The sequence below is a fragment of the Sceloporus occidentalis genome, unplaced genomic scaffold, assembly GCF_023333645.1.
Source record: "Sceloporus occidentalis isolate IW3139 unplaced genomic scaffold, rSceOcc1.0.p SCAF_49, whole genome shotgun sequence".
Lineage (NCBI taxonomy): Eukaryota > Metazoa > Chordata > Lepidosauria > Squamata > Phrynosomatidae > Sceloporus > Sceloporus occidentalis.
In genome coordinates this window covers 6176771-6193816 of record NW_028317029.1, presented here as the reverse complement: position 1 = coordinate 6193816, position 17046 = coordinate 6176771, and the positions used below count along the sequence as shown (strand labels likewise).

The 17046-nt window shown below is 41.0% G+C and overlaps 1 protein-coding gene across 2 annotated transcripts in view; it reads left to right on the top strand.

The window, feature by feature from the left end:
• The window catches only part of LOC149288965 (phospholipid-transporting ATPase IB-like), a 232119-nt gene extending 215073 nt beyond the window's left edge, over positions 1 to 17046 (top strand). For both annotated transcript variants that reach the window (XM_089491122.1, XM_089491123.1), the window contains 2 exons: positions 9729 to 9820; positions 16949 to 17046. In XM_089491122.1, the coding sequence (XP_089347248.1) occupies positions 9729 to 9820; positions 16949 to 17046 (190 nt within the window). The remainder of the gene's footprint in view (positions 1 to 9728; positions 9821 to 16948) is intronic.

The following is a 17046-nucleotide window of genomic DNA, read 5'->3' as shown; positions in this document are numbered from 1 at the left end:
AGCAAACTTAGTTCATTTTCTCTAGTTCTGGGCAATTGCTCGTATCCTGCTGGTATATAATATTATTATTATTATTTATTGTTTTATATAGCGCCATCATATTCCATAGCACTGTATATTCTGTACACACAGATGCTTTCTATAGGTTTGCTTCTAATTTTAAGGTCAGTGTATATGAGAAATAGTCTATTTGCAGAACATGCATAAACTGGAATAGACAACCTACTAACATCAAAATATAGAGCCGTGCTTCTGTGTTTTTTTACCTGGATTTACCAATGATTTAAGAGATTGAAATATATAATTCACAATAAAATTAAAATACATTTTAATATTGCACCATTTTCAATTAAAAAAAGAAACTAATAAAAAGTATAAAAACTATTTTCTCATTTGGCAGCCAGCTATTTCCACTAAACCGATTTGGTTAAATGTTTGGTTTCAGATAAGGTTAAATTGATTGTGTGACAAGGGTATGTAATTGGTTTAAACTGGGTGACTGATTGGCACCACTTACACAACGAAAAACAATATTTGTACATGAAAAATAAAGATTGGATTTGAAATGTTTGCAGACATTGTAAAATCTAGTCAGGCTATTTAGAACCTCATCATCAACTCTGCTTGTTTACGCTGCGGTTCCCAGACAGACGGGGATGTTAACTAATCATGGCCGAAACAAACAAAATAAACCAACACCCTGTCCTCTCATAGATAACACCGCTCATTTTCAGCATTTCAGATTTTAAGCACAAGAGTCACGCAGCAGGGCCGGCCCAAGGCAAAATGCCGCCTGGGGCGAATTTTAAAATGCCGCCCCCCCCTGTTTTACCCTTCCTCTCCCTCCATCCCTGCCGCCCCCCCATTATCTACCCCCCCCCATATTATCTACCCTTCCTCCCCCCCTTGTACTTACCTTTCAGCAGTCCTGCGGTGAATCTCCCTGTTCAGTCTCGGTGCCGGCTTGTAATGCTGAGCGCCGGAAAACAGGAAGACTCGCTGCAGAGGAGAGAGAGAGGGGCGCCGAGCGGTACTGACAGCTTGGTAAACGAAAACCACTCGGCACCCCTTTCTCTCTCTTTCGCTTTAGAAAGAAAGAAAAAAAAAAGGGCTTGGGGCGGCGAAGTGCCGCCCCTTCAAAAGTGCCGCCTGGAGCGGCTGCCCCACTCGGCTCCATTGTCGGGCCGGCCCTGGCTATCAGCCTTTGTCATATAAATGACAGATGAGTTCTGCATCCATAAGATGCTTTTTCATGCTGCATGCAGGGCTGGCATGTGGACATTCTGCATTAAAGTTATTTTTGTGGTAAGCACATGCATCACTTTGCCCTTCTGCATCTAACTATTGGAAGTGCGCAATCATATATTTTATGATATATGTTTTCATTATTTATACACAGATACATGGGCATCAGTAGGACTTTTTCCTCCCCATCTTTCCCTGCTCCCACCTCCCCATTGCCTACCTTTGTTGGCCCAGGGGAGGGGTTTCATGGTGGAAGGCAAATGTTACCCATTAATAGGAATAATGATATGATCACATGATAGTAGCGAACAGAACATCATGAACCTGCGCAACATGAGAACTTTAGTTTGCAATAGCTGGGTGGTAAGCCAAATCTACAGTTACAGCTCCTATCCCCATAATATTCAACAAGCAATGTTGCTGCTCAACATCGTTGGAGTTGCTGTCAAGAAAAGTTAATGTTGTGTAGTGTAGCATTCTGTGGTATTACAAAAAAAGAGGGTAGTTAGAGGGTGGTAAAAATAGGCATAAAGGTTTGGTACTAAATAGGACACTTGTGGCGGTCGTGGTAACATGTGGCACTTAATGTGCCGTTATTACATGTTTCATGATGTTTAGCCAACCAAATGGATGGCTGAGAATCATGAGGTGTGCATTCCACAGCAGCTGCAGTACCAATCCATAATGATATAAATACTAACCTTTGGCACTCGAGTTGTTGAGATCTCACTTTCCCATGATACTTAACATACCAGACTGGCTGAGAGTCATGGGAAATGTAGTCTCAACAGCTGAAGTGTTAACTAACTCTGGCTGCAATCCATGTTTGAAATAAACTACCTTGTGTCTGCAGCCTGCAAACTGTGTTTGCCCAGGTGGGGACTCTGTGCCTGTAAAGGAGCAGCTGCCTGAGGAGGCCAGCTAGAGATAGAGCAGATTCATGAAAAAAGTCTACTCATGTGAACGTATGAATTGCATCATTAGTTTTTATGTAATTAATTCCTTTTACCAATGGGACCTACTAGGCATTTCACCTGTGGACCCTTAAACTTTAAAGCTGCCCCTGAGAATTAAAGGTAAGGGGTTTCTTTCTGGATTGTGTTTCAATTTTTTATTTTCATTGCACATAACTGGCAAGTTCAAGACAGCAGTGGCCTGTAATGGACCTTAGCGCTATTTGTGTTAGTTGGGAGTGTAATTTGGCACACACTGATAGAATTAAAGACTTTTTTTTTTGCAAGAATTAAGAATTGTAACATGACCCAGAAGGATTATGTGGGAAAATATTTCACATGCTACAAGCCGATTTACCCCAGGACCCAAACATCAGGACTTAGCCCTTAGCCAAGAATGTCTTCTTCCACCAACTCATGAGATGTCATGGTGCTTGTCTAATCTTTGATTAAGTACAGAGCAGAAGATTGGAGAAACTCACTCAAAAAACAATTCACATACACTCTCCTGTCAACTTGTTATGTTGCAAATTCCTAAGAGTCTTGTAAATGTATGTGAATCATATATGTCATTATTCACACTGATAGCTATAAGATAAATCTCAGTACGCATAAATAACAAAGATAATAAAAAATGCCTTATATGTATATTTAAAGCTAATTTTAGATATTATTACAAATACTCGTATGCTGTTTTGTAGATATTAGTAGTTTGGTAGGCATGGTAACCTACCTTACACACACATTATTCATCCATAATTATACTTGGATATTTGCATCTTGTATCACCTATCTGGCTTGTGCAGCTCACCAAATTAGAATGTTAGCTTTTCAGTTCAGGTTCCTATTCCGTGCTCTTATACAAACATTCTACTCTTGACATTTTTTTATTTTTAATGCATTTTTCATTGATTCCGAGGCATCTTTTCTTGTGTGCATATTGGTTCCTAATATTAACCAATTTTACAGTGGTAGTAGAATAAAAGTGAACGTATAATTTAATATATATAATATAATATATATAATATAATACTTTTATACATTCAAAAAGCATTTGTAATATTTTTAGGCCAGATTAATTTACAGATATTTTCTATAGTGTTACCAAGGTAGATCTGGGCATTCTGTGCTTTGTACAGTTATTGTGCCGGAGTCTATTAATGTGCTTATTAATTCTTCTTGTTTTTAGCCTTTATGTACATATGCATATTCCAAAGTACTAGACTTAGTTCAAAGCTATTGCATAATGTTCTTTGTCGCAAAGCCCCAATGCTTAATGAAATAGTCATTAGCGGTGATTCAAAACTACAAAACTATGTTAAATTCCCCTTTTTAATTGAAGAAAAAGACAGTTATTTGTTCCTTTATGTCGGGTTTAAGGGCGGCAGGGAATGTCAGGACTAGATTAAAGGAAGCGGAGTCACTCCTTATGTTCTCTGTTCCGTCTCTTTTAACAAGGGCCACAATTATTCGTGAGATTCCCTTTCACTTAAGTGCTTTTGCTGAGTTTTCAGGCTACTCAGTGACTTGCTGCATGGCTAGTCTTGTCATTGTATTGAGGTATGTTATTTCGCTTTTCTTCCTATTCACCGAGCCTATGAATACAGATGCCTATCTAGTCACTTCAATAGCCATGACCCTAGCATCGAGCAGCCGGTCATATAAAGAGTTTACGTCGGCCTGATTACTCAATGGGCTCTCTTGAGTACACACAGAGACAGCAAGTAATGGAGATCTCACTACAAGCAGAGACCAAGAAACTTAATTCTTCCCCCCACCACCACTTCAAACCAACGCACATCTTGTAAACAAAGAGTATTGTATAAGGGTTTTTTAACATACCTGAAATGCAGCCTCATTGGCTGAAGATTTATGCCGAGACTAAAGGGAAAAAAAACATCAAATGTCATGTTTTAGATGTTAATCTCATTCAACTCATACTAACTCCAAAAATCTCCATTACCAGACACAGTGGACTGAATGCTACTGGTGTAGAGGGGGCCATCAGCCACTCAAGTTGTTTTGTCGTTCGTCAAAAAGATATTTACCATTTAATGGAGTGAAAGATATTCTATTTATTGTGGTCCTGAAAGGACCCTGGTTAGTAATAATGGAAGGTATGAGAAGCCATATTCTCTAGGATTAAGGACTTTGTTCCTAGAACAATGGTTATTAATCAAATAGTCTTTTTTTCTTTTTCTTTTAAATGAGTTATCTGGTTGTAAGGAGTTGCTTTTTTACAATATTAATTCAACCAATGCAGCTTTTTAAAATGTCTTTATAACGGGGAGTTTTCTAAACTGGGAAATTTAAAAGCTCCGAATCACACAAGATTTATTTCTGTAGCAACAGAGGAATGCAATACATTCCCTGTTCACGGTTAAAAATGCAATTGTTTCAACTGTTTGTGTTGAAAACTAAGTTACATTAGCATTGTGATCTACGTGACATTTACATAGATCTATCCTCAACATCTGCTGATTGATCACCAAGATCAGTGGGGCTCCTAAATTGTCGCTTTACCTCCATATTTCCATATTTAGACTAAGCTGTAGTTAACATATTTGCTCCATTATGGGTTAAAACCCCCAAAATCATTACAAAAGGATGCTCCCATAACATAATTGTGGCTCAGCTCAGTTGCTAAACCCTGCAGGGTCCCTTCAAAGAATGAATCAACAACTCTGCTGAGTGATACTTAGTTTCTCCGTCTAACAAGAACTCTGGAAAGCCGACCCTGTTCTCCGAAGAGCAAATTTCCACATCTCTTCGGGGTGTATTTATTAACTTTGAGGGAGAGTTGAACATTTTAAATGTGTGGCTTCACTATGCATAACAAAGAAACAAACCCAGTGTCTTTCTTCTGTGAGAAGATATGAGCCGTCCTTCTATAGCATAAATGTAGGGAGTTTCCTTGAAAGTAATTTCAGCAATTTTATTATGCATTATACAGGGTCAAGAGGGCATCAGTGGCGTTGTCCCATATATGTATGTATGTATATATATATATATATATAATTACTATTTATTTTTTTGGATTGTTCTAAATGGGGTGTAACATTAATGAGCAGCTGCAATCAAAAGTTCACAGATGTTATTAAAGAATAAATAGGTTTGCTTTGCCCTGTGCATTATTCATTAACCCAAATGGCTAAATGACCGGCCTTAAGGTTAAAAGCTTAAGCTGTTTGGTTTTATACAGTCTGCAGGATGTTTCAGCCAAGCAGAAGACTGAGAAGTACAGGGAGTAGCTTTGAAAAATTGAGACTAATAGTCCATTTAACATCCAGCCATGGCAGAAGCTAATCCTTAAAGTCATGGAGCTACAATTTATTTATTGAGAGGTCTGTATTAATCTTTCTAAAAGATAATGTTATGGCAAATGGTATTTAATCTTCTGCAGCACATATAAACAAAACATCCAGGATTATCTCTGTTTAAATAGGATTGGAATGTTTTGAATCAATCAATATGTGTTGGGACTCCAGACAGGTCTAAGGACCCATGCTGACTGCCAGGCTGCACTCCCTGATACTATCAGCATGTCGGACTGGACGTGCCTGCAGGGTGCACTAATAGAGTTATACATCGCTCCACTAGTATTAATTATGAGATGGTGCATATATTTGTAGTAGTTACAGGATTAAAAAGAGAATACTAATGATTTAGATTGTAAGCTCCAAAGAACATGGCTTTCTTTTGCAGTCTTAGTCTAAGTATCTAATTATCATGAGTAGTGAGGCATCTGTCAGCACCATATAAATAACAGATAATAACTTGAGCAGGTATATTCTTAAAGGAATGGGGAAGGACTTTACAGAATGTGGTCTTCTTTTTATTGATGTAGCATATCAATCACTTCTCTGCAGGATGACCACCACAACACAGCAGGGGGCTATTTAGCCAATATAATTGGATATGTTCAATTGAAGTGGTGTTTTTACTAGCCTAAGCCACTATCAACACCCCTCTACTCCCCTTACAATCTAGAGAGTGATTGGGCAGTTGCCCGTGCCTTACGAAAAGGGTGAGCCTATGTAAGATCTTTGATGGTGTATACAGAAGGTTCATTTATTGTTCAGTCGCTGGATCCGTTTTGGATGTAATAATAATTGGTTTTGTAATAAAGATTTTAGAGCCAATCAGGGATGGGTTTTTATTTCATATCCTTAAAAAACATTTAATAAGACGTAAAAAAAGGACAGTTCTATAGATAGAGTGTTTGGGGATCCAACTTGAACTCCCAAATTCTTATAACTCAAACCATCAAAATTGGCCACCTCAGGACTTAGAAGGAGCATGTTTACGGTAGTGCTTTCCAAATGTTGCTAAAGAACCCAACAACACATGGCATCATCTTTGAGTTAATAAAAGACCTTTGCAGTTTTATGGGGAACATAATGTTACTTTAGCTGGGTGAGGTACATAGTAATTAATAAAATGCCTTCTAGTTTCGGGCTTATTTACCAAAATGTGCTTTTCATCTTATGATATTTCATAGCTGGGAAATTCCTGGCTTTGAAAAACTGTCTATCCCTCGGCTAATAAAACTATATTGCCATGTTTAAATATAATATGAATATAAAAGCAATTGTTGAAGTTAGGATCATATTCTGTACTTTGAAATTGTAACTACTTTGTTCAGTTTGTTGCTCCATAAAAAAAAAACATCAAAGTGTAGAACTCCTCCTGACCATCATTATACCCCACATCATAATTCATTAACAGCCCCCACCACAATTATCATCCCCCAACCACCAAAATTTCCATCCCCTACCATCATCACCCCGATATTGCATCACTATCACCCCCCTCTATCTTCATGCCCCCATAATACCCACCCAGCATTATTTCCCCATCGTCTTCATATCCTTCCATCAGCACGCACCCCCTCCATCCTCTTCCTCTGAACCTGACAATCTGCGCTGCGGTATTCCTCTACGGATCTGCCAGCCCATTTTACATTATGACCTCTAGTTTTAGATTATGACCTCTAGTTTTAGATTATGACCTCTTGTTCTAACATGTATCCTCCTTTGAAATAAACTTCCCTCCTGTGCTTTGTTAAATGCTTTTATGTTTTAAATGTTTAGATTTTTCTTTGTCCAAAATATTTTGTTCGGAGACCATAAAGCACCAGCTGTATGCCCTCGGTAGCTGCTTGTATGTCTGTGGGATTCATAATTTATACCTGCTGCATATTAGAGGTCAAGCACTTTGAGTGTGTTATTATCTCATTAGTGCTAATTAGTGTTGGGCAGGGTAATTGCTGTTGAAGCTCATCTCTATTTAACAAGGTGATCACATGATCCTGGGGACTTAATGAGTGCATGTAATGTTTTAATGGTACTCATTTACATTTGTATAGGGCTTTTTGCCTCCTTGCCAGCTTCAAAGCCCTGAAGTGTTTGGCTGAGTATAAAAAGAGCAGGGCATCTTAGAGATTTCATATTCTGTGCACAGAATGAAAACCTGGCACCATACATGTATAGTGAAAACCTCTTTTATTATTTACTATCGTGGTTGTATTTTATGTTAGCGTATATTATGGGAACATGTATCGTAATTTCCTGTTCAGAGGATTATCGCTCTGGTCAGTTTCCTACGCCTTCAGTTTCCCACTTTACCCCAGAATCACTTTTATGCATAAACCCCTACTTGAAATATGCTATTTTACCACCTTTGGTTAAATAGTTAGATCTTTGGCTTCCTTAGTCTACATTTCATTGTTCTATTGGTACTGGCATGACATCACTAGCAAGTCTATCCACAACATATGAACAGCAGCGTGACATCACGCTTTTGTCATTTTCCATGAGTAGAAATCCTCTTTTCCCTGCTTTTCCATCATAAGACTAATTCTCATACCTGGGAACTCTGGGTTTGACCCAGAGATTGCCGGGTCAGCACTGCTTCTCCGGTTCTCCGGGCTAAGACCCGAATCCTCCTGGTCGCGGGAGAGTGGTCTTGACGCGCCCTGCTCCCCGCCCATTTTCCCTCTAGATGGGGGTGTTTCCCGCTGCCATCAGTGGGAACTCCTGCTGCCATCAGCGGGAACTCCCCCGACGTCAGCGGGACCACCCACTGATGTCAGCGGGACTGCCCACTGACGTCAGTGGGAACTCCCACTAACGTCAGTTGGACCGCCCGCTGACGTCAGTGGGCAGTCCTGGCCGTGTCCCGCAAGGGAAGGCTCCGGGTAGCCAGAGCCCAGAAGTTCCCAGGTATGCTGATTCTGGATCGGTGCATGCTAAGCTGTTGGCATTTCCAATAAATAATGCATTTGCCGGGACAGCCAACAGCCAGGACATAAACCCCATTGGGTCTTTTGCCATTGCCCCTAGAAATTTGGGATGTACATGTTAATTTGACATATTTACCGTTGTTATATACCTCCCAAGTGTCCCTCTTTGTAGCCCAAATCCTTCTATTCCTTTCCTCGCCTGATTATTAAGCGCCAATAATTTACGCAGCGCTTCTTCCAATACATATATTCAAGGGGTCTGACAAACCTACAACTGACAGACTAAGGGCTAGCTGCACATGGAGGCCGGGCTAGCCCCAGATAGCCTCCAATTAGCTGGGATTACAAGGGCTGGGTGGGTGAGCGGGCGCGGCCAGATGCTGCGCCCCACCCCCCCGGAGAGAGAGGAAAGTAACCTGGAGAGTTCCCAGGTATGCATACTATAGATGGCCACACACGTGTAGCTGCATCATTCTCTAACCTACTGGACCAGCTTCAAGATCATGGAGTGAAGGCGATGTTTCCTATGGTATTACCCTATTTGGAGAGCTACACTACCTGTCTCTTCTCTTCCCAGCATGCACATGGACCTCACTATTCCTAATTGGCTGCTCATTTACCTTAGTTTTATGGAACTTCTTTTAATTGGCAGAGACAACAGGAAATAGGAGGAGCTTAAAATGAGTGTCCATTGTGTCCAAAGAATAATGATCCTATTACTGAAATATTTTATTGCAATCAGAGCCACAAGGCATGGTTAACATAATCATGAATCTAATGTTATTATACTATGACTTAATGAATGTCAGGTTTAGATTGTAAGCTTGCGAGCAGAGCCCTCTTTGCACCAACCTAATGTATCGGTTTGTCTTACTCGGTTGTCAGTTCTAGGTTTGTAGATAATATTAATATTAATAATAGTAATAATATTAAAAAAAGTGAGATTTCCACTATAAATGTGTTTATAGGCAAAGCTAGTTTGTACAGAAGAAACAGAGTATTAAGCTCCAAGGAGTTTTTTGGCCATGGCATGGTATATTCAGTTTCCATTTTGTTATGAGCTCTTTGGTAGACACATGGGCCAATGTGCTTTGGATCCTTGATCCATTTGTTTCTTTCACCTTGGATAAGTGAAAGGCTTCCTTGTTTTCTGTGTCGTTTCTCCTGCTTAACAGCCTGTATGCCCAGTATCTGGTAACGAGAGACTGCTCCACATTTTAAGCAACAGCCCATTTCCGTCCAGGCTGACATTCTCTGAAGCTAATGTTTATTTGATCTCATTGCAGCTTGAACGAACGTGACCACTTGTTGAAGAGACTTGGCAGAAAAACCCCTCCAAGCCTCTTCCGGGCTAATTCCGTCCAGCAAAGTGTAACATGTAAGTATCTGACTGTAAATAATACTGAATGCTAGATCATCCCGGGCATTCGCCAGACAGGTGGGGATTTGACTTTGATTAAAGCGCTCAGCAGGTTCTGTAACGGATAAGTGTCCTAGGGGAAAAAGGGCTTTCTTTGAGAATAGTGATTCACTCTTCAAGAAAACCTAAAAGTACCAAATGTATATATATATATATATTTGCTTAATTTATGAAGCACTGACTTACTTCGAGCTTTACAATTTGCAGTGTAATAAAAAAGTGGAGGGGCAATACGTGCAGTCATATAATAAGTAGTAGACTTGTGCATTCTTTTTCGGGCGAACATGAAAACGAACAAGAAGAATACGTGTTCGTGTTCGTTCCGAAGACGCGCCGAAGAGAAGACAGCGGTGGTAAAACGTAGGCGAAGACGAAGACACACACCACGAAGATCTTCGTGATCGTCTTCGTCTTCGTCTACCACTCTCCCCGGTCCCTTCCCCTTCTAACTTACCTTGGCATCGTGGCATCGGGCAGTTCACGGAAGTGAAAATCCGCAGGTTCGCCATCACAGGTTACAGGGCAGTGCGAACGAGCCTATTGGTCGCCTACAGGGACCTCCTCTGGCATCAACCAATTGGTTGATGCCAGAGGAAGTCCCTGCAGGTGACCAATAGGCTCACTCGCACGGCCTTTGTAACCCCTGACAGCGAACCTATGGATTCCCGTTAACCCCTTCGATGCTGCGTTAGATAACGGGAGCGGAAATCCGTAGGTTAAATGGCCGTGCAAGCGACCAATAGGCTCACTCGCACGGCTCCTTAACCCCTTTAGGTGCAACAAGTGCACCAGGACTACTTTAAAAACCCCAATGCTGCAACTTACCCTGCAGATCCCACTGGTCTCCCTGTTCTATCAGTTAAATGTCCGTACAAGCGACTTTATTGGTCGCTCGTACGGACATTTAACTGATAGAACAGGGAGACCAATGGCATCTGCTGGACAAGTTACAGCACCAGGAGTTTAACAGTCTGTACGAGCGACCCTATTGGTCGCCAGCAGGGGGCTCGTCTGCCATCAACCATTGGCCCCCTGCTGACGACCAATAGAGTTGCTCGTATGGACATTTAAACTTCTGGCGCCAGAGCTGCTGCGGTACGCGTTAACCTCGTATTAACCCCTTAACCGGAAAAAAACGAAGAAAAAACGAACACGAAGAATGTCCACGAATATTCGCCCGCAGAGAAGACAGGAACAGGCGAATATTCGCGGAATACGAAGATATTTTTTTTCCCGAAGACGAGCACGAAGACGAACACGAAGAGCCCCCTGGTGCCCAAGTCTAATAAGTAGTCTACAGACATTTTGCTTTAAAAAAGTAGCTTCCTGACCTGTAGAGCTTACATTCTAAGTAAACAACAAGTTTTCACAAAAGTCCCCTTGAATTAAGGTAGGGACCAACACAATAATATTAAAGTTACTTGTTTTGATAACCAGGTTATGATAGATGGAAGGAAGTTGGAAGAAGTGCTTGAGGCTAATACAGTAAGGGAATTTAAACAAGCATTAGATAGGTGTAGCGCCATCCAGAATATAAAACAAGACTAACGACTGATAAAGGATTAACCAAGCTTTATTCTCTAACGAGTGAAATATTAAGTAATGCCCAAACCACAATATTTTAAGAGAATTAGCTGCTTTTGACGCTCAAAAACCTACAACACTCTCTATAATGGTTTATAAAGGAATAGGACAAACGGGAAATATTGTGTAACTTTCCCTTTATTATGAGCGAATCTGGTAGTAATAAAACTGGTTGGTGTCCGGATTGTAATCTGAGTCTGACCCCGGGTTAAAGATAAGAAGTCCTTACAGCAATGAGCTCTGATAGGAGATGGCGATATCCTGTAGATAAACAGGCCAGTGTGGCGGGAGAGAATAAATAAAGGCTAGGCAGATATAATTAATTGGGAATTATACAGATTTATTGTTTAATTGTCCAAATATACGGAGAGCAGTTTGCTGAGTAGATTTTCTTTCGATTATTTGTGGGTTTTCAGCAAATATCTCACAATACAATGGTCAGAAATGCGTTGTGCTGGCTATTGTACTGCAAATGTGTAGAAACATTTTAAACCATGACCGTCGATCTAATTTTGGGGCTTTTGGGGATTTTATTTAGCTGATCCACAGCTTACAAATGCGGTGTAGTAATAACGCCTTCCACTGTAGTCCACACGCCATCATTTTAAACCCGCTGCCATTTATGTGTTATGGAATTGTGTGCCTTCTCAGAGGGTACCTGGGTTATAAAGGAATCCAACATAACAGAGTGGATTGACTACGGTTTGGAGAGTAAACACAACTTTTCTTTAATCTTAGGTTTACTTATAAGAAATAATGAAGATCACTTCTGCTATTTAGCAGACCCCTATTGTGCCCGTGTAGCTGAACTTATTAATGAAGCCATCCTGTCAGTATAAAAAGCACTGAGAGCCTTGAACTAACATGAAGGGCTGGCAAGGGGGCATAGTGGGGCAATTGCCCCCAGGGCTGCTCTGATTTGAAGATTGTTGGTCACTACTAGAGGCCTTCACTGTGTGTTTTACTTGCAGTTCCTCATCCGGCCATCAGTTGTCTCGTGTAACATACTGTAGGCTTCAGGTCTTATCGTATCCTTACTTTTATGCAGACTATGTTGGCAAATATGCATTGGATAGGAGATGATCGTGCACATTGTGCATTGTGGCCGGTGCCGTTGTTATCCAAAGTCTTTGGGACAAAATATTATGGGGCCTCTGGTTTCAGCTTGCCACATGGAAGTAGTCCTCTCCTGTTCACTAAAGTGAGAGTTTTACAGGACTGTTACAGTAAAAAATGCTTTTCAATGGGAAGTATAAAATGTATAATTAATATTACTACAAATATTCATAATAACCAATGAGGAAGGGGAGCTGAAACTGCAACTCTCCTGCAACTTCATACTTTTATAACTGAATCCCTGACATTCAGCGCTCCAGACAGTCAGTATGTCAGGAGGCAGCTGCTATGTAAGTAGTCAAACGGTGTCATTGAAATGCTGCGTAAAATGCAGAAGGAGTAGCCAATGCCCAAGCACACTTGGATCCGCTGACCCATGAAAAAAAATCCGGTTGTAACTTCCTCTTCCCTAACTTACGCCACTCGATGTATGTTCTAACAATGTATCCTGGTTGTGTTGCGCCTGTAATTAATAACAAAAGGGGAGGAAAAAATGGAACATATATAAACCCCCCCTCCCCCACTGTCATCTGATCTCCATCCACGGCCTAAAGTCCCAGGACACATAGATGAGGTGATATCACCCCAGCGTGACTCACAGCAGGCAGCGGGGATTAGCACCTGCCTAGAAAATAAAAAGTACACACCTGTTGTTTCAAATGACAGACTGCAATGTTGTATACAATGGAGAAAGCCAATGTGCAAAGTTTACATTGCGTAGGAGAAATCGTCCTAAAGTGTAGCGGAGAATTACTTTTTATGCATTGGAAAAATGGATATAACTGTATTAGCCCAAGGGAAATTCTTTATTAGAAGCTGAGACCTTTTATTGGACTAGCATAGAAAGAGCTGGAAAGTTACATTGCTTTTGGAACCTCAGATGTCTCTTTCAGATGGAGCTTGCGCATAAGACCTCCTCCACCAAATCTTTGGAGATATGTCCCAAACAATGTGAAGCAGAGATACAGTATGTGCTCCCCACCTAAACAGCCATGAATATTCTCCTTATAACATTCTACTGAGACCCCCCTACTAGAGTTACTAATGACTTACTCACTGTAAATCCAAGGCCCACTATTACTGCCCCCAAGGCTCAGTTCTAGGACCCCTTCTGTTCCCCTTTACACAACCTCGCTGGGCAAACAAATCTCAACCTTTTGGCGTTCAATACCACCTGTATGCCGATGGCACCCTGATCTACCAATCCTCTCCTGATCGCTTTCCTTCCATCTTAGATTGTGTAATTAACTTGATGTCTGCACAATTCCTAAAACCCAATCCCTCCCAAACCAACCTTTTTATCTTCCCTCCCTGAACAGAGAAGGCATTAGGGGGATAGTATGGGGTGGAAGTGTTTTAAAGCAAATACATTATGATGTCAGGAACAGCTGAGTTTAAGTCCCTAGGTGATGTACGACCAAATGTATGTCTCCACTGAACTTGAGCACAGCTGTCACTCAAAGCTATGTGATTGCAGCGCAAGCAGTGTACACTGTCAGTCTCCTCGTGTATAGGCACATGGTATTTGTTATATGAGATCACAGATTAGACACCCAATGGCTGCTGTTATTTAACGTCACTGTATCTTGACACCAAAATATATTTTCAATAAAAGTCAGCTAACAAAAATATGCAGTTTTCTATGTAATAACTGCAGGTAAATGATGATAAAAAGTAATATTATTAAGAGTTTAAATGAAGTTGCAGTAAATTAATGCTTTGGTGCTTTGCAGTTACATAGCCCTGTCGGATCACTGAATCCGTTGGGGATCCTCACAGAAATGTTGAATCCAAAACACATTTAGTTCACAATAGGTTCAGTGTGCTCTGTTTAGTGCAACAAGCATGCAGACTACATAGCCAACCCATAAGAGGAGCACATAAAGGATCTAGTGATTGTGTAAATGCAGCCAATTCATATTACTTTTGACACCCAGGAAGATAAATATGGAATGGAAATAAAATATGCCAAAAGTAGAGCTGCTGGATGTGGCCAAAACATTGGAGCGGCCCGGAATGTGCGAATTATGTAGAAAAAGATTCCTAACTACATATCTTGTCGGTAGGATCATTTATCTTTATTTCTGTAACTTGAAATACTGTTGTGTTTCTAGCTTCTGTATTTTGTCTTATTTTAACATGAGTTGTTACTGGTTTTTTCATTAAATATCATTCCAGAGGAGTCGCTCATCAAACTCAGAATGGTAGGCATTTTAGTCTAAGAAGGGGTTGCCGGGTGGCTTGGCTGTTCTTTTGAAGGTCAAGCCGATTTCTGGTTACAGGGTTGGCTACACCGAGTGGCTCCACAGAGAACCCCTTTCTGCAAAGAGAAGACAGCGAGACAGCCTGTTCTCCTCACTGACAGACACAATGTAACAGTGTTCACACGTTCTGTGAGCAGACAGATACAGCGTAACAGAAATAAAAACCATCGACGCGCAACAATGATACGTAACAGCTGCGAGTGTCTGTGTAACTATATATATATATATATATATATATATACTAATAATAATTTAAACGGGGTAACAAATTGGTGAGGGGGTGCAAGGCGCCATTGCTGCACTGTAGGGTGCTGTTACTGCGGTAATTGTACTGTCTAATGTCTCCGACACTCCCTCTGAAGTAGAATGCGTGTTAACATTATGGAGGTAAGTAGATTACATGCACGGTATGTTTGGTGAAACATAGAAATATATCTCCTGGAGGGCATTTGGGTCGGGGTGGGGAAAGGGAGAAATGCTTTTAGGCGGATTCTGCAGAATACCCCAATGGATTTGGAAAACAGACCACATGAACATGTAAGTGGGCCGCGGAGCCATCATATGCATTACTGTACATATGGTGGCTGGAGTGTCCCAGCTGAAGATCTTTTGGTTTGCTATTCAGGTGTAGCAGTTGTATCGATTATCCAATCCTAATACCGAAGGTTGTGGTTTATCTGAATAGAAGGCAACAGCAGACCGCAGGCAATGAGGGGAGCAGGGGGTAGTGAGTCTGTGGCACAAGTGCCCTTTTCCTCTGCTATGCATTGTGAAGGACGCACCCTATTGAGTTTCTCCTGCAAGAAGAGCTTGGTTTGATCTGTGTCAAAGCATAACTATATTGTGAGATTTCCCCTGACCAACTGAACAACGCATTGCGCAGGGCCATCGTAACACTCCTGGTTGGAGAAAACTATATATGATGGACCCCTCATAAAGCATAGTGTAGTAAAAAAGAAACATGTCGTGTTGAGACCAGTAAACTTGCGTCTCCAGCTGTGATTATAGGTGACGTGACCTCACTGCTTATGGTTCATGCTGTCACCTTCCCACTTGCCTGCCAATCCATTAGTGACGAGCTTTATGTAGGTTCTCATTGTTGAATTATGTGGTTGCAAAATGCATTGTATATATGTATTCCTACAACATGCGCTCGTTGGTTTTACAAATCCATCCCCATTGTTCTTGCGTTTTTTTTTAACATGATCACCGTATTTTACTAATGATTATTGTGCTGGCTCTACCTATGAGCTTTAAACAGTAGGTCCGCATATAGGAATATTGACTGTCACTTTGGATAGAGAGGGAACCTTGGAATGGATGATTGAGGAGTATAGGAGTTGAACAGCTGTGAATATGTCCGCTCTGACATCTCCTGGCAGCTGGAAACTCTCTAATTTACTGTCGGGGTCTGGTGATAAAAGAGGAGGAGAGTCAAGGGCTCACTGGGGAATTAGGCTAGCTTTCTGAAGCCACCAGGAACTAACTCTTATCTTAGTTCCCAAAGTTGCTTCACACCTCTCTGATAATAAAAGGGTTAAAGGCATACCTTGTGTCTAATCATCCCACACCAAAATTCTAGCTCATTTCTATTTTCGCAGTTACTTTTATTGAGTTTCTATTTATTTTCTGGAATTGCTGTGTGTTTTTGCCGACTTTTCCTCCAGGAACTAAAAGCCTCAAATATTAAGGGTGTGATAGGATTGTACGAAACACTTAAAGCTATCGAGCGTACAAACTGAGATCTCCCGGCAGCGTCTTTGGAAGCTGAGTGTTTGAAGTTAAAATAAAGGCCATTAGCAGTCAATCGGAGTTTAGCCAGAACCCTCAAATTGTTCTCCTATGTGCCCCAGGCCATGACGGATATAGGTAAAAAGCAGCGCACATGAGTGTTAAATGGATTATTTCTTTTTGCCAAATGTTGCTATAGCATCAACCTTAAGACAGCAGTTAATGTAAGACACATTCGACCTGTGATCAGTTCCCCAAGACATACGATTTACAGAAATAATTGGAATCTTGGGAGAAGCCCCCTGTTTAAGAAAAGTCAGATTATACACCGCAGCCTTTTGTTGATCGCGCCATTCCTGACGGATCTTTTCTGCCCTGGTTTATTTTTCAGATGGCTATGCTTTCTCTCAAGAAGAACACGGAGTTGTTTCCCAGTCTCAAGTGGTCCGATCCTATGACACGACAAAACAGAGGGCCAGCATAGAATAA